General features: G+C 43.7%; 1 protein-coding gene across 5 annotated transcripts; it reads left to right on the top strand.

Moving 5' to 3' along the window:
- Positions 1–156: 156 nt before the first annotated feature.
- tnfaip1 (tumor necrosis factor, alpha-induced protein 1 (endothelial)) lies at positions 157–21,786 on the top strand. 5 transcript variants are annotated; one of them, XM_072469763.1, is made up of 8 exons: positions 213–271; positions 3,752–3,817; positions 4,893–5,238; positions 8,642–8,811; positions 10,441–10,530; positions 10,634–10,686; positions 11,885–12,080; positions 18,360–21,786. In XM_072469763.1, the coding sequence occupies exons 3-8, from the start codon at positions 5,025–5,027 to the stop codon at positions 18,594–18,596; spliced, it is 960 nt and encodes a 319-aa protein (XP_072325864.1). In that variant the 5' UTR covers positions 213–271; positions 3,752–3,817; positions 4,893–5,024; the 3' UTR covers positions 18,597–21,786. The 5 variants fall into 5 exon arrangements, with proteins under 5 accessions (XP_072325863.1, XP_072325867.1, XP_072325864.1 ...); XM_072469764.1 differs by lacking the exon at positions 213–271 and adding an exon at positions 1,551–1,568; XM_072469762.1 differs by lacking the exon at positions 3,752–3,817 and having other exon boundaries at positions 157–271.
- Positions 21,787–22,607: the final 821 nt, after the last annotated feature.

Below are 22,607 nucleotides of genomic sequence, written 5' to 3'. Positions count from 1 at the left end.
TAATGGGAGAGGCGTCGGAAGATCTATGCGCGTGCGCAGTAAACAGGCGGGACGGCGAAAGATCGACGCGCGTGCGCAGCAAGCCGGCCAGAGACGACAACGACGTGGAGTACACTGGTGAGCAACGACGCAAAATCTACGAATGCGCACGCGCACAGTGGGCTCCGTTGGGCGGAGCTCGCGGCGACGTGATGTAACTTCCGGAGGACCGGAAGTGGAGGAGAAAGGGGAGGAGCGGTGGTGTGGATGGTCGGCACGGCAACTTAGGCAGGTACTGGACCCGTTGGACTAGATTTAAATAAAGAAGACTCGGTAGCTGCCCCATTCGGGCGAGGGGAGAGTGAGCAAAGTTTAGCAAACTGGGGCGGCAAAGCGATGGAGAAAGTAAAGGTCAGGGGCCGGGCATCTCCTCAATAGAAGCAAGTTAGCGTTCTTCATGGGAGCTGGGAGGAATGGTTGGGGATAGCCCAACTCCCTTAAACCCTTCCTTCCAGAGCTGTAATTCAATTGGGAAAGGATAGTGGTCAGTATGGTTAGAGTGGGTTTCTACCTCACCCGCCCTCCGTTATTTCTCAGTTACTACACTGTACTCGATGAAAGGAAATGCCCTCGAATTGTTGAGAATACCGAAGCTATTTATTGTCTTCAGGCCCCTGTACCCTCTGCCCCTGATTCCATCCCTCTCCTCAGCAACTGTGTGTGTGTGTCTCTGAGGTTGGACCACACACACTTTGTCACTTTGATGTTGCATTTGACTCCCCAGGTTTTAGATTCCCGGCCACACATCTGTGCCACCGCCAGGACTGTCAATTTCCACCTCCTGTAACATCACCTGACTGCCTCTGGCTGAGCTCAATTGCTGAAACATGTTCGTGCCTTTGTTAGTTCTCGGCACGACAATTCCAGCGCACTCCTGGCCAGCCTGCCATGTTTTATTCATTTGCAAACCTGGAGTCATGCAAAACTCTGCCTGCCTCCAAACTTGTGCCAAGTTGTAATCACTGTCAACCCTGCTCCCCTACCAACGTTGGCTCCTGGTTAAGCTATGCCTCTATTTTGAAATGTCATCCTTGTTCTAACATCATTGCATGCCTGCAGTTTCCTTTACCCCCCACAACCCTCCAAGGTATCTGTGGTCCTCAAACCCTATGCTCCTTCTGTTCCTAAACCTTTCTGCCTCACTTTGTCTTTTTTTTTCTAAATGTAAAGTACCCAATTCTTTTTTTTTTCAATTAGGGGGCAATGTAGTGTGGCATATCTTTGTGTTGTAGGGGTGAGACCCACACAGACAAGGGGAGAATGTGCAAACTCCACATGGACACTGACCCGGGGCCCGGATTGAACCCGCGTCTTTGGTGACATGAGGCAGCAGTGCTAACCACTGCACCCCCCCCCCCCCTGCCCTGTCTTCCCTCTTTTAAGCTACTTAAAACCTACTGCTTTGTTTTGGTTATCTGCCCTAAAATCCTAATGTGGCTTAGTGCCAAAATCTATTTGTTAATTCTCCAGGGCACGGCCTTGAGACATCTTGCTATGTTGAAAGTGTGATATAAATGTAAATAAAGCAGGTATGTAAACTTTGGTCTAAGTTGACCTTAAATAAATAAATGGTTATTAATTTGAGTAGAATAGTGCCTGTTTGGGAATGGGAAATTATCAAATGGTGGGATGGCTGGAGTGAAATACATGGCATTTCTTTTTTGTCTTTGCTTTATTTCCACCCACTGCAGAACAGATTCCCCACATCAGCTGAATTTACAATAGTTTTAGATGTGTTATCAACAATGAACAGGTTTGTCATCAGTAGTACTCCCTCAGATGACTTTTTTTTTTAATGAAATCCTGCTGAGATTGATCAACCAATGTTGGAATATATTTCTGTAATTATTTTTTAATAATCCTTCTATTTCTCTTCAGTACTGGCATAGAATTTTAAAAGAGTCCATTTGGCTTGTACCTCTGCTGACTCATCCCACACCCCTGCACTTTGTTTTCTCTCTCAATGCATTGTGATAATTCTATAAAGCATTTGGTGTCTTCACTGTTCCACTGACTCACCAAAGTAGTTCTTTGAAAACCAAAAGAGGAAATGCTGGAAAATCTCAGCAGGTCTGGCAGCATCTGTAAGGAGAGAAAAGAGCTCACGTTTTGAGTCCAGATGACCCTTTGTCAAAGTTCTTTATAAAGCATGACTGCAAGTGCTAGTATTTAGATGTGTATTATGTGCTCATTTTCTCGCATTTTGTATTGAAATTTGAGAATAGTTATAACCTGTGCTACGGTGATCATTGAAAGTTTGCAGAGTGTTAATTCTATTTCAAATTGCACAGTTCTTTCAATGAGCAGATTAATGTTTTAATACATACAGGAATAATATTTGAGTGCATGAGCCATGAATCACAAATTTGAAAAGTACCTTCTGCATAATCAACATAGTGAAACTTAATGTGGTGGACAGGTGTGGTGGTTTCTATTTACTCTTGCATGATTCATTCCTAGAGTGTTTCTAACTCTTACTTATACGGTGTCTTTAGCATCGAGACCTGTCCTGAGATGCTGCACAGATGCATAATCCTACAAAGGTTAACACATAGCCCACAGAGGGAGATGTTAGATGAGGTGGCCAAAAGCTTGGCCAAGAATGTGGGTCGTAAGAATTGGAGGAAGTTGGGAGATGAATAGCTTTGGGAGCATGGAGATGGGTTGACTGCAAGCACGGTGTCGGGGGGTGGGGGGGGTCAACAAAAGACAAAATCAGAAGAATGAAGAGTTCCAAGAGTGGAGGTTGGAAACTAGAGGTGGGAAATGGAAAGGCCATAAATTCATGCAACTTTGATGTAGTTTTAGTAAAACTGCATAAAAACCATAAGGTGTCTGGCAAGAACAAAAAATGTTGGAACAGGAGTATTCAACCCTCTGCATCTGCTGCACTATTCAATACCATCTTAGATTGTCAACTTCAAATCCAGATTTCCACACTATCCTCAGAATCCTCAATTCCTTTAGAGTCCAAATCTACCCTTTTGATGGAATCTGCCCTTTTCTGTCCTGCATGTACTCAACATCTGTAATTTGTCACCCTCTGGGTAGAGAATTCAAAACATTCCACAACCTTGTGGGTGAAGACACTTTCTCATCTGTCATAAATGGCTGACCCCTGATTCTAAGACTATGCTCCCTTGTTCCAGACTCCCCAGCCAGGGGAAACATCTGCCCAGCATCCACCCTATCAAGTCTATGAATAATTTTATATGTTTCAATGAGATCACCTATTATTCATCTAAATCCTAGAAGCTGTGTTGTAGGAGCTGAAATGCCCAGGGCTCCTTTGACAAAAGTGACTGCATTTAAAACCAAACAGCTGATCTAAACTGAGACAACATTTCTTTGTAGTATCTCTTCTGATGTCTCTTGGACCTTGCCTTGAGCTTTAATCCAATGTTACATTATATCTTATAAAATTCAGCAAGTCCCTTTGTTTCTGCCAAATGCTGTTAACCGGGCTTAATTCTGTTCATTTGGAAGTCTGAGCCATTATAGAATCTGTTTACAGAGCTGAGCTAAGAAGAGGTGTAATATTTTGCTGTACGATTGCTTATGTCAAAAGCGCATTTGTTTGTGTGAAGGAGCACATGCAGGGGTTCAAACTGTTCAAACCATTTGGGAATGTGATATGTTTGATCAGTGAACATTATCTTATTATGCCACATAAATGTTTTTTAATCCACTCGTCTACTTGCATCTTTTTCAGACTTCTGATGCGTGGGTGTAATTGAACATTTTTCAAAGTGTATGAGATAGTCATCAGCATAATTAAGTACGTGTTCCAACCTTGAGAAACCTTGCTGAGCCGTCAGTCTGACTCACCCATTCATTTAACATTCATTATGTAGTTTAAGAAGTTCACCCAAAAAATTCTGTTTCTCCCCTTTATCCACTTCACTTAACTCTTGCTGTGTGTTTATTTCCTCCATGAGTAATACTGAGCCCTCTCGTATCCATAATAGAGATGCTGTTCCTCATGCAAATGGACACATTGTCAGATTTTGACTGTGGAGAGCATTACTGACCAGCCAAAATCTGTCCTCCACCCAAGAGACCATTCAACGCTACATAAAACTAGTAATCCTACTTGCTTGTTCCATAGCCTAGAGATGCTTAGACCATTTGCACCACCTTGTGAAGAATTGAGATTGATTTGCTAACAAGAACTCCATCATTAGAAAGAACAAAAAGCTTGTATTAATGTGGTACCTTTCAAAACCTCCAATAATCCAAAGCACTTTATTGATCGTGAAACTTTTCAATTATGGGCACTGTTGTAGAAGTGACGGGTTTGGAAGCTGCTGTCAATGGCATTTTGGCTGCTGTCAATGGTGAGATGCTGCTAGACATTTTGTAGATAGACGTGTATTGGCAGCAGTGTGTACTACGTTGGAAGGAGTAGATGATGAAGGGATGCCAATCAATCTGACTGCTTTGTTCTGGATTTCTGTTTGCCCCATGTCTTTATGTTGAAGAAGGTATTTTCTATACAAGAAGCCAATACTTAATTATTGAATGTCATGTGCAAAAAGAGAACTGAAAAAATTCCAGGCTTAATATTAATAAAAATGTCCAGGCTTAATATTAAAGAATAAATAAATCTAAGCTAAGAAATCTGAAAGACTTGTTTGGGAGCAAAATTGAACACCAAAAATGTTTCATAATAATCACTTGTGGGCTGAATTACCCACTTCCCCCCTTGGTTTTATTGACCAGGCTAGGAGTTTCCATATTCCTTGTATCTGTGGAGAAGATAAAATGTTAGTTTAAATATCCGGTCATGGGTGCAAAGTGCCATTTGTTTCTGCTTCCTTCATGTATAACTAAACAGTTTTCCTTGTTTTTAGTGGTGCAGATGTTATGAACATTTGTGAACGTGACCTGATCTTCGTTCATTTTTGTCCGACTTGCACACACCAACCACGGCGGGACAGCTTAAGCCAACTGTGTGCAGAGTCACCATTTACCTGCAGAGAGACATGTCTGGAGACACCTGCTTAACATCATTGTACCCGTCTTCTGGAGCCAAACCTAAAGCAATCAGCTTTAAAAGAGGGAGCATGGGAAACAAGTACATCCGATTAAATGTTGGCGGATCTCTGTATTATACCACTGTTCAGATTTTAACCAGACATGATACTATGCTTAAGGCAATGTTTAGTGGAAGAATGGAAGTGCTCACTGACAAGGAAGGTGAATATAATCGAACTACTTGCACCAGAAGTAAACAAAACAGTTATTTTAGCTTTTATAATCTTTATTGTCACAAGTAGGCTTACATTAACACGACAATGACGTTACTATGAAAAGCCTCTAGTCGCCACATTCCAGCCCTGTTCGGGCACATTGAGGGGGAATTCAGAATGTCCAAAATACCTAACAGCATGTTTTTCAGGACTTGTGGGAGGAAACTGTAGCACCCGGAGGAAACCCACGCAGACACAGGGAGAACATGCAGACTCCACACAGACAGTGACCCAAGCCGGGAATTGAACTTGTGACTCTGGAGCTGTGAAGCAACAGTGCTACCCACTGTGCTCTTGTGCAGCCCACGGTATATGCATATCCCAAAAGATGTCCTGGCTGGGCAGTGTTGTGTATTAATGGAAAAGTGGCAATTTGGCTTTTCTCCCCGAGCACTTGCAATTGTTTCCAATTTGTCGGATCATTGAAAAGCAAAAGTAAGTTTGGCAAACAAATGATTGATGTAGGTGAAGGGTCCAGGCAAGGCCTTTTTAACACTAGTAATATGGATATTGACCACTAATTTTATTGGGCAACACGGTAGCACAGTGGTTAGCACTGTTGCTTTACAGCACCAGGGTTCCAGGTTCGATTCCCGGCTTGGGTCACCGTCTGTGCGGAGTCTGCAAGTTCTCCCAGTGCCTGCGTGGGTTTCCTGCGGGTGTTCCGGTTTCCTCCCACAAGTCCCAAAAAGACGTACTTGTTAGGTGACTTGGACATTCTGAATTCTCCCTCAGTGTATCCGAACAGGCGCCGGAGTGTGGCGACGAGGGGATTTTCACAGTAACTTCATTGCGGTGTTAATGTAAGCCTACTGGTGACAATAATAAAAATCAATAATAAAGATTATTATTACATGCTATAAGGTAACGCTGCAGGTTTCCAATTTAATTGTAAAGTAGTTTCTCAAATCAAATTGGATGGTCAGTGTAACCTGCAGTCATTTCAATTACTGAATTATGATATTGATTTATTTTAAAAACTAGCCAGCACATGTGGGTGTGATGAAAATCGTGTCTTAAGTTTGATTCGAGTAAACACAGCAAGATAAATGCACTGAATTTTGAATGTTTGTGTTTTAATAATCACGGGGATTAGCAGGTTACATATTTCAAATTTGTACCATGATGTTTTAATGGAATCATTTTTGCCTGTGACTGGAAAAATTTTGCTTTGGCGATGAACTCTGTAGAGAGCATTGCAGGCAAGAAAAGTTACAAAGTGAAATTGTTAAATCATTGATATATTAACCTACTGATATACTGTGCCTGCAGGTCTACCAGTTACAGTGTTGCACTCTCTTGTTATTTGAGGTCTGCAAAGTTGCATTGTGACATACAAATATTAAATTCTTCGTCTGCCTTGCACACCGGATTAGAACTTTCTGATCTATGATCAAGAATGGGAACAAAATAACATTTTGTAAGTTGCAAAATCTAGCTCCAGGACCAAAGTCCAAAGTATAGAACACCACCAAGTTTGAAGAAAAGATAACCCAAATGGTATTTAATGTTGGAAGTTTCAAAACTTGGAGATTCTTGGAGGAAGGAGAGACCAATTTGAATTTTGAAAAAGACTAGAATACGAAATGGTTTCTCCTTCCAGTTTTAGGATCGAATCTGCTGATTTCCTTCCACCCCCAAAAAGAAAATTGTAAATTAACCGAAAGCCAGGCCAGTATTGTTTTGCAGTTGCTTTTTTAAAGGATGCCACACTGGATCAGTCAGATGGTGCAGCAAATTTATTTACTTGCAGGTGGTATGGTTACAAATTATTGGCACAAGCATAAAAAGGTTATTTCAAATTTCTTCATTTTGTATGGTTGGCTGATTCGTAATGCGGAACGATGCCAACAGCACAGTTCCATTCCTGTACCTACTGAGATTATTCATGGAGCAACACGGTGACACAATGGTTATTTGGTTGTGCTGATTAACTTTGATGAAAAGTCCAGTTAGTGTGACTGTATCAAGTTAGCTAAATTTGCATTGGGTTACATCTTGCGAATTTGCAGTGACAACTGTATATTCAAATAGCGCAGCTATTTGCTGCGGAAGTTTTACCTATACTCTGGAGTTTAAAAGAATGAGCGGTTATCTCCATTGAAGTATAAATGATTCTGAAGGGGGCTTGACGATATAGACACAGATTGTTTTCTCAAACTGAGAATGTAGAATAATACGGGGGAACAATCTGAAGATGAGGGTCCAGCCCCCCCCCCCAACCACACACACACACACACACACACACACACACACACACACACACTGGCTTGTGGATACTCCATGTTGAATATATTTAAGATTAAGGTAGACAGATTTTTGGTGTGTCAAGGAATTAAGAGATAGACTGAATAGTCAGCAAATTAAGTTGAGATTGAGGATCAGCTAGGATTGCATTGAATGGCAGAGCAGACTTGAGGGACCACATGGTCTACTTCAGCTCCTATTTCTAATAGTTTTGTGTTTTGCGCACACATTTATATTTCAGTGGCGATCACCTCTCATTCTTTTAAACTCCAGAGAGTTTAGGTCAAATTTCCACAGCGAACAGCTGCACTATTTGACTATACAGTTATCACTGCATATTCACAAAGATGCAACCAACGCAAATTTAACTAACTGGGTACGGTCACACTGACTGGACTTTTTAATCAAAGTTAATCAGCACAACCAAATTATTTTCCACTTCTCCGCAGTAACAAGATGAATAATCAGCTAATAGGTTTTTGATGCTGCTTGAAGGAGGAATGTTACTCTATGGTACTCTAGAAATATTTGCTCTTTGAATAGTTCCAGATGATCTTTTGATGTTTATCCAAACCATTGAGGTCTGTGTTCAATGGCTGATCCCAAGGATAACGCATCCAGTCTTGGGAGTGTTCACTCAGCAATGCACTGGGGTGTCAACCTAGGTTGAGTCCTGAAATTGTGGAGTATGGGTTGAAAGACAACCTTCTGAATTGAGAATACCACCAACTGAGCCAGGTTGTTTCTGTGAGGAATAAAGATAAATAAATGATTGGAGGAACCATCCATAGAAATATCTTCTCTCTAAAGAGAGAGAAATAATTTTGTTTCTAAGCTTTGATATGCTGGAAGCTTCCTCGTTGTGTTTGAGGAATCTTTTCTCCTGTAATTAAATAGTGAATTGATAGTGTGTGACAAAGCAGATTCTATACCGAGATGGGCCAAATGGCCGGCTTATCCTGTGTTCACTTAAGTAATTTAGGGGGTAGGGTGCTGAGAGTCCTTGGTTTTTACCTTTTGTATGGAATTAGGTTCTGGTTATTGGTATCCTTGCCATGAATCACACTCCTCACCTGTAAAATATTTGATATTTTTCCAAACAGGTTGGATTCTTATTGACCGTTGTGGCAAACATTTTGGCACTGTTTTGAACTACCTGCGGGATGACTTGATTAACCTTCCAAAGAGTAGACGGGAAATAAAGGAGCTGTTGGCAGAGGCTAAATATTACCTCATTCAGGGCCTAGTGGATGTCTGTCAGACTGCTTTGCAGGTAATTTACAGCAGGTGCTGTCTTTCTGTTTTATTCAACAATAGCTTTTCTAAATATAATGTAATTGTGTGTTAATTTGGTTGTGGAAGATGGGTATGAAATGTAGTGCTAGGAGTTTGCTCTCAATGTCTTGGGGTGCAAAACCTTCACTGACATACTCTCCAGTCTCAGCACAAGCATCAAACCCCAGTAACTTGTAGATGTGAAGCAAAACTACTCCTAACTCTGACAGGATGCTAGCACATACTTCCAATCATAAGTATAATCACTGCATCAGTAGGATTTTTTCTGTTCCACACTCCCGCCATCCTAAAGCCTTATATACATCACTAATTTAGTGATAAAACTGGGTTGATGGGTTGAAAGTAGCTGCACTCATAGGAACATACAAAATAGGAGCAGGAGTAGGCCATTCACTCCATCGAGCCTGCTCTGCCGTTCAATAAGATCATGACTGATTTGTGAGTTTCCAGTTCTACAGTCCCTTCTGGCCCGATAACCTTTGATTCTCTTGATTAACACCACCTCCACTTTAAAGATATTCAGTGAAAATCGCTTATTGTCACAAGTAGGCTTCAAATGAAGTTACTGTGAAAAGCCCCTAGTTGCCACATTCTGGAGCCTGTTCAGGGAGGCCGGTACGGGAATTGAACCCACGCTGCTGGCTTTGTTCTGCTTTACAAGCCAGCTGTTTAGCCCACTGTGCTAAACCAGCCCCTTCTAAATGAGTGATGAGTTCTAAAGTCTCACAACACAGAGAAAAATATTTCTTGTCATCTCTGTCGTATAAGGATGACCCATAATTTTAAAACTGTGCACTGAATTTACTCATCACTTCGAGAGCTGATAGCAATGAATGGAGGTTTTCATACCATCAGTCTGGGTTGCATTCGAACCCGGGCCCACAGAATGTTAACTCGTGATAGCTAGTTGCCTTGTTATGGGATGCCACGGTGATGTATTTAAAATATATATTTTGAAATTGCTGTTGTAGATTTTTGTTCAGGAAATACAGAATACAAAATGATTCTAATTCATTCATTCGGCTTTGGGGAAGCTGCACAAAACTCGATTCTATCTACTTTTGAAATTGAGAAACTTTACTGTTGGAGTGGAAAATCCACAGTGGTTAGAAAATCAAGGTTAGAAAAGTAACTTCGAAGAGGTGAGACAGCGAGTAGTGACCGCATGCTTGGATACGCAAACCTGTAGAATCTAGCAGCAAGTGTCTGAAAGGAGTTTTTAAAAGTTGTTCATAGACTTTCACTGGGAACATAGAAACTGAAAAATCTCCAGTAACATGATTAAAATTCTCCTCAGTGGTGGATGCGGAAGTAGCGAGTTGATGAGGCTATGCAGCTGGCATACCCTGCTGGTAGTGAAAGACTGAGCAATGCACCACACATGATCTAGGAATAAAACCCAACAGTTCCCTCCACTGTCTCTTTTGTGCGGCCGGAATATTTTCCACATTTGCAATACTCGGCGCAAGTTTGAATTGCGGTCACCATAGCAACCTCATGTCATTCTCCTCAGCTGTTCCTAAAGTACAGTTGTGTGAAGAAAACTTTGTGTTTGTTTCCATTCATTGGTGACTTTTCATCTCTGCGTTTTATCATTTTGATTTAGGAAAAGAATGAATGCTGTGAAGTTGCGTGCACAATCCCCATGATCACCTCGCCGAAGGAGGAAGAACGACTAATTGAAACATGCGCTAAGGTCACAAGATTCTCGTGTTTTTTTTGTAATGAGAAAACATTTCGCCGTCTTCATACTCCATACCACTTAATAAAAGCTAACTGCCTTTGTTCTTTACCAACAGCCAGTTGTGAAGCTGCTACATAACAGAAGCAACAACAAGTATTCCTATACTAGGTATGATGCAGCTTCTAATTCGTGTGGCCTCTATGTTTGATTTGTGTAGCATTACCAGCTTATGGGGATTTTTTTCATTATTGCTTTGAATCCGATCCAGCACACGTGCATTGTAGTTTTCAGGAATGCTTCATGAAGAAAGTTGAGGGCGGGTTGGATTGAACAAGTCTGCTCAATAAGGTTTACTGCTTTGAAACATTAAATTCTAACAATGTGAAAAGCAAGCAGAAAAGCTTTTCAATCTGCAGCTAACGTGCTTCTCTGGCACCCTGCTCTCCAGTGACTAGTTGTGATGCACTTTACCAGCCAACATGGGCCACATGGCAATGGGCTTTGATGTTTGGTTCCAAATTAAATATTTAGAAATTGTTTCTTCTCTTATGTGGACACAAATATCAGAATGAATTTAAATATGACTTGGTAAAATACTTTGGAACATAGGCTATTGCTGAAGTCACAGAACTGCACCACAGTCATGATATTTTCCACAATTCCCTTTTCTCGTGTGTGAATGAAACATAAGTAGGATAAAAATAGGGCATCCCCTTTAATAGAAGGATGTCCAAACAAACTTATCTGTAGGCCACAGGAAGCCTGGAGCCCTGGCAATTACATTTCCTTCATTTTCTGTTTGAATCTTTTGGGGGGGGCTTGCAGGTTTGAGGACTGTTCCTAGTGCCGTTCCCTCGTTGGTGTGTAAATCCTAAATTAGAACAGGTCTATTTGTATTCACAGCTTGAGATGTGTCCACGCTGATTGAAATATTGATTTTAAACTTTGTGGCCCGAGAGACTCTGTGGTATGCATCTACGCAACCCAAAAATAAAAGTCTTGCACAGCCTGCTGTTGTATTTGAACGCACGCAGCACACAATTTGAAAAGTCCTAATGTTCCTGTTCCTAAAACCGAATGAAGATAAGTTTAGGTAAATTATAATCAGGTACATGGTGAATGTACAACAGTTTCTCCATTTGAACAAAACCAAATTTCAAGATTTAAACTCATCCCTAAGAGATGAGGTTTAGCATTGGAAATGGCTGCAAAAATACTCAGTTTGGTTTTTGTAACCTAATAAAAAAAACCACCTTCAAAAACCTTTAAATTGCAATTGTAACAATCTTTCACTGCATCAGTATTTCTGCACTGCTAGCATCAGTATTTCTGCACTGCTAACAGCAGATATTTTCTGTTTTCTCAGCAACTCTGATGACAATTTGTTGAAGAACATTGAACTATTCGACAAGCTATCCCTGCGATTTAACGGAAGAGTGCTTTTTATGAAGGACGTCTTGGGAGATGAGATCTGTTGCTGGTCGTTTTATGGGCAGGGCCGCAAGCTTGCTGAGGTTTGCTGTACTTCAATTGTGTATGCAACAGAAAAGAAACAAACTAAGGTATATAAACCAACTGATACAGTAGTAGAATACCTTCCGCAATACTTGATATAAAACAAAATAGATTTTTGTGTCTCGTCTCCTGGTAGTTATTTTTAAGCTGTGTTCAATGATACTTCCAAAAGAGACTTCCGGGTGCGGCGATGACCAGCTGAGTCGCACGTTTCGGCAGCTCCCTGTGAAACAGACTTTTGGGCTCTTGATAGGAGCCCCAACGGCAATTTTAACGGCTAAAAACACCGTGCGGTAAACCAGGAGGGTGTTCCCCCTGGACACGGATGGAAAAAGGAGAGGAAAGTGGCCGGATTGCAGCGGATCCTTTGGAACAACGGCAAGGAAGGCAAGCAAAAACCAAGATGGCGTCGGAAGGTGGCAGTTTCATATGGGGCCCTGAACAACAAGAGTTCTTGAAATGCTGCGTGGAGGAGATAAAAAAGGAAATGAAGAAAGAGTTGTTGGCCCCGATACTACAGGCGATCGAAGGGCTAAAGGAGGAACAAAAGACCCAGGAGCAGGAGCTTCGGGTCGTGAAGGCAAAAGCAGCCGAGAATGAGAACGATATACAGGGCCTGGTGGTGAAGTCGGAGATACAGGAGGCACACCAGAAACGATGTGTGGAGAGGTTGGAGGCACTGGAAAACAACGCAAGGAGGAACAACCTGAGGATTCTTGGCCTTCCTGAAGGTGTGGAGGGGGCGGACGTCGGGGCACATGTGAGCACGATGCTGCATTCGTTAATGGGAGCGGAGGCCCCGACGGGTCCGTTGGAGGTGGAGGGAGCGTACCGAGTTATGGTGCGAGGATCGAGAGCAGGAGAAACTCCCAGAGCCATAGTGGTGAGATTCCTCCGTTTTAAGGATAGAGAAATGGTCCTTAGGTGGGCGAAGAAAACTCGGTGCAGTAAATGGGAGAACGCGGTGATCCGCGTTTATCAAGACTGGAGTGCGGAGGTGGCGAGAAGGAGGGCGAGCTTTAATCGGGCCAAGGCGGTACTTCACAAAAGGAAGATAAAATTTGGAATGCTGCAACCGGCAAGACTGTGGGTCACATATCCAGGGAGGCACCACTACTTTGAGACGGCGGATGAAGCGTGGACTTTTATTGTAGAAGAAAAACTGGAATGAGTGGATTATGAAAAAGAACGTTTGGACAAAGTGGTGGGGCGAATGGGGGGGGCGAAGAGGGGTTTTATGTTCTAATCCTGCGGTATGGTAACTTTTCTTTCTCCCACAGGTGGTGATGGGGGGAGGTGGGGAGGGAGAGGAGATGGGGCGTTGGCCATGGGAGGCGGGGCCGAGGGAGAGGCGCGGGCTTGGTTCCCGCGCTATGATAATTATGGCGGGAATAGAGAAGCAGGAAGGAGGGGGCGTCGCACGGTGCGAGCCGTGGTCACGGGGGGAAGCCGAGGTCAGCCAGAGTTTGCTGACTTCTGGGAGCAACATGGGGGGAGTAATTACGCTAGCGGGGGGTCTAGCGGGGGGGGTGGGAGGGGGGAATTACTGGGTTGCTGCTGCTGGGGAAAGGGGGGAGTGGGTACGGGAGAGGATGGGCGGGGGGGCACCGCCTGGGGGTGATACAGCTGCGTGGGAACTGGGTGGGAAGCTGGAAAAAGATGATGGCTAACCGGCAAGGGGGGGGGGGTGGGAAGCCCCCCAACTCGGCTGATCACGTGGAACGTGAGAGGGCTCAACGGGCCGATAAAGAGGGCACGAGTACTCGCACACCTTAAGAAACTTAAAGCAGATGTGGTTATGTTACAGGAAACGCACCTGAAACTGATAGACCAGGTTAGGCTGCGTAAAGGATGGGTGGGGCAGGTGTTCCATTCGGGGCTGGATGCGAAAAACAGGGGGGTGGCTATATTAGTGGGGAAGCGGGTAATGTTCGAGGCAAAGACTATAGTGGTGGATAACGGGGGCAGATACGTGATGGTGAGTGGCAAATTACAGGGAGAGATGGTGGTTTTGGTAAACGTGTATGCCCCGAACTGGGATGATGCCAACTTTATGAGGCGAATGCTAGGACGCATCCCGGACCTAGAGACTGGAAAGCTGATAATGGGGGGAGACTTTAACACGGTGTTGGAACCAAGGCTGGATAGGTCGAAGTCCAGGACTGGTAGGAGGCCGGCAGCAGCCAAGGTGCTTAAGGATTTTATGGAGCAGATGGGAGGTGTGGACCCGTGGAGATTCAGTAGACCTAGGAGTAAGGAGTTCTCGTTTTTCTCCTATGTCCATAAAGTCTATTCGCGCATAGACTTTTTTGTGTTGGGTAGGGCATTGATCCCGAAGGTGAGGGGAACGGAATATACGGCTATAGCCATTTCGGATCATGCCTCACACTGGGTAGACTTGGAGATAGGGGAGGAAACAGGAGGGCGCCCACCCTGGAGAATGGACATGGGACTAATGGCGGATGAGGGGGTGTGCCTAAGGGTGTGGGGATGTATTGAAAAGTACTTGGAACTCAATGACAATGGGGAGGTTCAGGTGGGAGTGGTCTGGGAGGCGTTGAAGGCGGTGGTTAGTGGGGAGCTGATATCAATAAGGGCACATAAAGGGAAGCAGGAGAGTAAGGAACGGGAGCGGTTGCTGCAAGAACTTTTGAGGGTGGACAGACAATATGCGGAAGCACCGGAGGAGGGACTGTACAGGGAAAGGCAAAGGCTGCATGTGGAATTTGACTTGCTGACTACAGGCACTGCAGAGGCACAATGGAGGAAGGCGCAGGGTGTACAGTATGAATATGGGGAGAAGGCGAGCAGATTGCTGGCACACCAATTGAGGAAAAGGGGAGCAGCGAGGGAAATAGGGGGAGTGAGGGATGAGGAAGGAGAGATGGAGCGGGGGGCGGAGAGAGTGAATGAAGTGTTCAAGACATTTTATAAAAAATTGTATGAAGCTCAACCCCCGGATGGGAGGGAGAGAATGATGGATTTTTTGGATCGGCTGGAAATTCCCAAGGTGGAAGAGCAGGAAAGGGTGGGACTGGGAGCACAGATTACGGTAGAAGAAGTGGTGAAAGGAATTAGGAACATGCAGACGGGAAAGGCCCCGGGACCGGACGGATTCCCAGTTGTATTTTACAGAAAGTATTTGGACTTGCTCGCCCCGGTACTGACGAGGACCTTTAACGAGGCAAAGGAAAGGGGACAACTGCCCCCGACTATGTCTGAAGCAACGATATCGCTTCTCTTAAAGAAGGAAAAGGATCCGCTACAATGCGGGTCCTACAGACCAATTTCCCTCCTAAATGTGGATGCCAAGGTCCTGGCCAAGGTAATGGCAATGAGAATAGAGGAATGTGTCCCGGGGGTGGTTCACGAGGACCAAACTGGGTTTGTGAAGGGGAGACAGCTGAACACGAATATACGGAGGCTGTTAGGGGTAATGATGATGGCCCCACCAGAGGGTGAAACGGAGATAGTAGTGGCGATGGATGCCGAGAAAGCATTTGATAGAGTGGAATGGGATTATCTGTGGGAGGTGTTGAGGAGATTTGGTTTTGGAGAGGGGTATGTTAGATGGGTGCAGCTGTTGTATAGGGCCCCAGTGGCGAGTGTGGTCACGAATGGACGGGGATCGGCATATTTTCGGCTCCATAGAGGGACAAGGCAGGGATGTCCTCTGTCCCCATTACTGTTTGCACTGGCGATTGAGCCCCTGGCGATAGCGCTGAGAGGTTCCAAGAGATGGAGGGGAATACTTAGGGGAGGAGAAGAACACCGGGTATCTTTATATGCGGATGATCTGCTACTATATGTGGCGGATCCGGCGGAGGGGATGCCAGAAATAATGCGGATACTTGGGGAGTTTGGGGATTTTTCAGGGTACAAATTGAACATGGGGAAGAGTGAGCTGTTTGTGGTGCATCCAGGGGAGCAGAGTAGAGAAATAGAAGACCTACCGTTGAGGAAGGTAACAAGAGACTTTCGTTACCTGGGGATCCAGATAGCTAAGAATTGGGGCACATTGCACAGGCTAAATTTAACGCGGTTGGTGGAACAGATGGAGGAAGATTTCAAGAGATGGGATATGGTAGCACTGTCAATGGCAGGGAGGGTGCAGGCGGTTAAGATGGTGGTCCTCCCGAGATTCCTCTTTGTGTTTCAGTGCCTCCCGGTGGTGATCACGAAGGCTTTTTTTAAAAGGATAGAAAAGAGTATCATGGGTTTTGTTTGGGCCGGGAAGACTCCGAGAGTGAGGAAGGGATTCTTACAGCGTAGTAGGGATAGGGGGGGGCTGGCATTACCGAGCCTAAGTGAGTATTATTGGGCCGCTAATATTTCAATGGTGAGTAAGTGGATGGGAGAGGAGGAGGGAGCGGCGTGGAAGAGATTAGAGAGGGCGTCCTGTAGGGGGACCAGCCTGCAGGCTATGGTGACAGCCCCATTGCCGTTCTCACCGAGGAACTACACCACGAGCCCGGTGGTGGTAGCTACACTGAAGATTTGGGGACAGTGGAGACGACATAGGGGAAAGACCGGAGCATTGGGGGGGTCCCCGATAAGAAACAACCATAGGTTTGCCCCGGGGGGAATGGATGGGGGATATGGAATGTGGCAAAGAGCAGGAATAACGCAACTGAAAGATCTATTTGTGGACGGGAAGTTCGCAAGTCTGGGAGCGCTGACCGAGAAATATGGGTTGCCCCAAGGGAATGCATTCAGGTACATGCAATTGAGGGCTTTTGCGAGGCAACAGGTGAGGGAATTCCCGCAGCTCCCGACACAAGAGGTGCAGGACAGAGTCATCTCAAAGAAATGGGTGGGGGATGGTAAGGTGTCGGATATATATAGGGAAATGAGGGACGAAGGGGAGACTATGGTGGACGAACTAAAAGGGAAATGGGAAGAAGAGCTAGGGGAGGAGATCGAGGAGGGGCTGTGGGCAGATGCCCTAAACAGGGTAAACTCGTCGTCCTCGTGCGCCAGGCTGAGCCTGATTCAGTTTAAGGTATTACACAGGGCACATATGACTGGAACACGGCTCAGTAAATTTTTTGGGGTGGAGGATAGGTGTGCGAGGTGCTCGAGAAGCCCAGCGAATCATACCCATATGTTTTGGTCATGCCCGGCACTACAGGGGTTTTGGGGTGGGGGTGTCAAAGGCGCTTTCAAAAGTAGTAGGAGTCCGGGTCGAACCAAGCTGGGGGTTGGCTATATTTGGGGTTGCACAAGAGCCGGGAGTGCAGGAGGCGAGAGATGCCGATGTTTTGGCCTTTGCGTCCCTAGTAGCCCGGCGCAGGATATTGCTAATGTGGAAAGAAGCCAAGCCCCCGGGGGTGGAGACCTGGATAAATGATATGGCGGGGTTCATAAAGCTAGAGCGGATTAAGTTCGTCCTAAGGGGGTCGGCTCAAGGGTTCACCAGGCGGTGGCAACCGTTCGTCGAATATCTTGCGGAAAGATAGATGGGGGAAAAAAGAAGGCAGCAGCAGCAGCCCAGGACTTGGGGGGGGGGAGGGATGGGGGGGGGGAGGGATGGGGGGGGGGAGGGATGGGGGGGGGGAGGGATGGGGGGGGGGGGGGGAGGGATGGTGGGGGGGGGAGGGATATGGGGGGGGGGGAGGGATGGGGGGGGGGGGTATAGCCTGTGACAAGGCAGTTGCCAATTAGGGCTAGTTTTCATTTTTGTTATTTAATATTTATTTATTTGTTGTTTTTTGTTTATATAAAAAAGGTCATTATTATCTGTATTGTTATAATGTGTAAAGGATGCACAACGTACTGTGTTGGTTGACCAAAAATTTTCAATCAAATATTTATTTTAAAAAAAATGATACTTCCAAAATGCTATACTGGAATTTTGCAAGTCCTTTCTCTTGTTCACAATCTGGATCAAAGGATTTATTTCCATTGAGTTGCTGTGAGCAAGCAAAGTAAATAGCAGCAAATTACCTTGGAGATGTCCAAGAGTGTCCCTCTATGTGACTGGACTAACCAGTAGTATTTTGCGGCTTGGGAGCAGAATCTTAGTCTTTCTCCTCGTCTTAAAAATTAGCTTTGGTTTGGCATATGATGGAGATACATTAAAAGGATCTAGTTGCCACAAAGCATTCGGGTACTGTCCTCTTCCCTCAACCTGAGTTCAGCTTGAGAATTGGCAACTAAGATAGAGGTCTCCTTGCCACTGACTGAGCGTTCTGATTGTGATTGATTTGGTATGTCTCACCTCGTTACTCCTAAGCATGGAAGCAAATGTATGCATGTGAAAATGTGCCAAATTCACCAGCTGGCACTTGCAACGTTATTGTCTTAATTTTCTTTTAATTTTAAAGGTTGAATTTCCAGAAGCACGAATTTATGAAGAGACGTTAAATGTCTTGCTTTATGAAGCGCGACGTGTACCTGATAACTTGTTGTTGGAGGCTACTAGTCGAACATCCGGTCAGGCATCGCACAGCGAAGATGAAGAGGCTTTGGAAGTTCGAGATCGCGTGCGCAGAATACATGTGAAAAGATACAGCTCTTATGATGACAGACCTCTTGGACACCAGGCTGCCTACAGAGACTAAAACTATATACAGATTGTTAGGTGTGAACAATATTTACATTTTAAAACACTTTTTTACGTACTAATGATCATCAGCATATGCATTATCGTGGAATATGAAGACAACTGACTAGAAAGAAAACCTGTCTGCCCTTTGAGGTTACTTTTCTTTAATTTGTTATAACGTTGATTCTCAGTTCCTTGGAGAAAAAGCCTTACGAATGGAGCTAAAATACTTGTCACGTTGTGAGTGATTTGCCTTAACTCCATTATAAGTTATCTTTCTACTGATCTTTAGCGTGGTTTTAGAAATTCAAAATCCAATTTGAGGTGGCTAGCCTGTGGCAGTGGAGATGAAGTTTGATGCCAGTGCAACTGAATTGACATTATGCTGTGACCATGCACTTCCCACAGAGGGAGTGAGGAATCACAGCAAGTCATTCCCACATCAATGCTGTGAGTTTTCTAGCTCAGACCGCAGAAGTTTGGGATCAAGTGCCCCTTACCCTTTATGCCACTGTTGCTTTACAACTTGAGGTTAATAAAGACATTCTACCCTCATCAAAGAAGTACAAGTCTGTGACTAAGCCTGAGCAACCACTAATTTCATAATTGTTTTGTCTATTTTTGTTTTATATGGATCAATATCATATTACAGTGCAATTACTTCCTGAACAATTGAGGGTGCCTTAGTTTACACCTATCGGTTTGTCAGAGTATTTTTAGTCGTGCATTTATGTATTCAGTGTTTTGGGGGTGCAGGAGAAGAGAATAATAAGGGCAAATTTCATTTCATTACCCCTCCTCTCAAAAGTATTCTTCCAAGTCAATTACATTTCAGACACCTCACGTGGTAATTGTAAATTGGCGTATTATATCATGTTTGGGGCCGAGATCCGTTCATAATCCTTCTAAAATCCTAGTGCTTTATATCTCACCTTTGTTATGAGTATTAATGAACCATGATTCCCAGCTCCTTCCTACAATATGTGACACTTGGTTCTTCTTGTGCATGGTGGGGTATATTTTATACATAGTTTTTTTTGGAAACGTCCCACCGGAAGTTTTTAAATGTGCAGCAGTGACAGTGATCTTTTTATTCCTTTAAAATAATGGAATCAAATTTGCAGGTTAAAATTATGTTGACTGGACCAAAACATTAAATTTCTATTTTTGTATGCGTCCTGATCACTCTTTGTCTTTGTCTGAACCTGGGATGGTATATTTGACACTACTGTGCACTGTTTAGTAAAGAATAATGATACATTGGCTGAAACTGACCGTAAGTTGTGTTTGTGCAACAGTTGAGCATAATTCATGTTTTCTCACGATGTATATAAATAACACGAATTTGACTTTCATTCAGAGAGCTTTTGTGACTGGAAGTGTCATCCTGACCTGCACCATGGCTGTTTTCAGGTCAGGGATGAAAAATCTAGAGTCATTCATCATCTTTTTTCCTCTGCCCTGGATAACCAGAGACTGTAATGGACCAGAATTGAATAAGGTCCTAGCTGATGACTAGTTAAGGAGAAAGCCTGCACACTAAGTCTGGTCTCAAGCTCCTTTTCAAGTGACCAGGGCAACTTTTCCTGTTTGCTCCCTGAGTGTGACTTTCTGCTTCTCAATAGACTGTTTGTAGGATGCACTTTCTCCTTTCAATGTGATGCTTTATGATGCACACACATTGTGTCAGAAGAAAATGTACCCACTCGGGGAATAATCTTCACATCACTAAGACATATAATGGCCTAGAAATTGGGTCACACCCGAATCAGGGAAGATGCAGGATGGATGGATCACCCTTGTTTCACAAGGCAGGTGACAACCTCCAGTGATCCTCTTAAGGGTCGCTGGTTTGCCAGTTCATCACCTGAAATGCTGCTGTCAATCACAAACCTGACTATCACCAATTGGATGTGTGTGCGCGCCTTGGATGTATACTGACCGCCCCTAACGTAGGTGGTGCAGTTTGGCAGAGGCAGCACCTGCCATTTTGAACTATTAGACACACGCCTTGCAGCTTTTGAATGTCTAGGCCAGTGACATCTGTATCATCTCAATACTGTTTGAACAGCTATACTTTTAAAGCTGAGAGTGGGCTTTACTGCCAGCCACTGTATCTGATGGATAATGCTGACTTTTAGTCCATAAGCTCAGTAAATCACCCCTATTAGCAAAATATCCAAAGTTGTAAGTGTTTCACTACTTTAAAGAAAATTGCTTGTGAGAAGTGAAGCGATAAAGGATAATCTCAATGACGCAAATGGCACATGTGCCAAAGCATCTTCTAATCTAAACAGCTTGACCACCAATCTTTTACCATCTCCAATGTAAATAAATCTTGAGTGCAGATCCGAGGTTGGGTGTTTCCATGGTATAAACATTTCCTCTGCGGTGATTTTCGAGTGGTTTGGCATATTATTTTTAAAGAATTGGTTTTATAAGTTTACATTTTGGTCCTCTGCTAATCAGAATATAGAAGGTTAGATGTGTCACCATCCAATAAACGAGTCCCGATTCTCTCGAGATGTAATTGATCTCTAACCTCTGTAGTTCGCTGCTCCAAGACAGGAAATGTCCCAGTACTTCACAGTTGCAGCCTAACACCAATTCTGCAGTAATTAATTAAGGAGGCTACACCAAAGATTGACATGAAGGATAAAATATAAGTAATTGAGGATAAGGGGAAAAAAAAATTTTTGTTTAAACAATCCTAATATCGAATTCCTTTTGTTTCACCAAATATCACTTCTGGAAATGTCTGCCTGTACGAATTTCGAAATCCATTTTTATTCATGAACTAATTTGCAAAAGCTATAAAAGCCACATAAATACTGCGGTGACGGAGGTGCTTGCTTGCAACTGTTGACACTGTTGTAATGTTGAATATTGTAATTTAAGCTGTGAAACGGTTGGTTTGGTTGTTGAAAAGCTTACCAGTGAGCCCAGTTGGTAAACTAACACTGGAATACTCACTTGCGAAACCACTATCTGTAAACAAAACTGCTCAGAAATCTTTGACACTGTGATGGATTTTTCCCCCACAAAGTTGCTGTACCGCACATATTTAAATAAACTGTAGTAGCACTACTTGTAATGAATGACTTTCTAGACGTGTAACCTGTTTAGAACAAAGCATTGTTCCTTTTTAAATACTATACTAAAATTATGGATTATTTACTAGCTTCAAAATAAAATGTGTTCTTTGACTTGTCTGCCTTTTAATCACGAGTGTGATGGAAATCTATATCTTTACTGAATTTCAACAATCAGCACCACGAAGTTATCTGCTTAATTTGGGGTTTAAGTGAAATAAAAACATCAAGGTCATCTTTGATCTGTAGGAATGTGGAAATAATATGTTATATTCATTTACAGCAGGGAATCCAACCTAAGCCATTGGATGTTTCTCAATTCTGTTTCAACAACATGTGCTAGCCACCTCGATGAGCATTTGGTACCACTGTAAATATTTTCAAAATGTCGTTGTGGTTTCTGACCTTCAGGAGAGTAGGAGTTTAATCATCAGTGGTGGGAGTGTGCAAACACTTAGAACACAACCAAAATGCTGGAATTATTCAGCAGGCTAAGCAGCAACTGAAGAGGGAGGAAGCAATGTTTTCGGCCCATGCCTTTGGACAAGAGCTCCAGATCTCGGGAGCAGTTCTGACAAAGGCCACTAACCTGAAACATTGGGTTGGATTCTCCCACCACGTCTGCCGCAGGAACGCCACGGACAACATACAATGGAGAACTCCATTGACCTTGGGTGGGATTCTCTGGTCGCGGTGGTATTTTTGTTTTTGTCGGACTACATTGAGACAGCTTAACCTTGTTTCGTTAACACTTTTTTTTTTCCACCCACCATTCCAAGATCTTTAGTGGAGGTAGATTTGAATTGTGGAAATTGTTTTCTCTATTGACAACGAGATCATACATTTATATAGCCCATTTATTTATTTTTTTAAAATATTTTATTGAAAATTTTTGGTCAACCAACACAGTACATTGTGCATCCTTTACACAATAT

The sequence above is a fragment of the Scyliorhinus torazame genome, chromosome 12 (genome assembly GCF_047496885.1).
Source record: "Scyliorhinus torazame isolate Kashiwa2021f chromosome 12, sScyTor2.1, whole genome shotgun sequence".
Taxonomy (NCBI): domain Eukaryota; kingdom Metazoa; phylum Chordata; class Chondrichthyes; order Carcharhiniformes; family Scyliorhinidae; genus Scyliorhinus; species Scyliorhinus torazame.
This window is presented reverse-complemented; position numbering and strand designations above follow the sequence as displayed.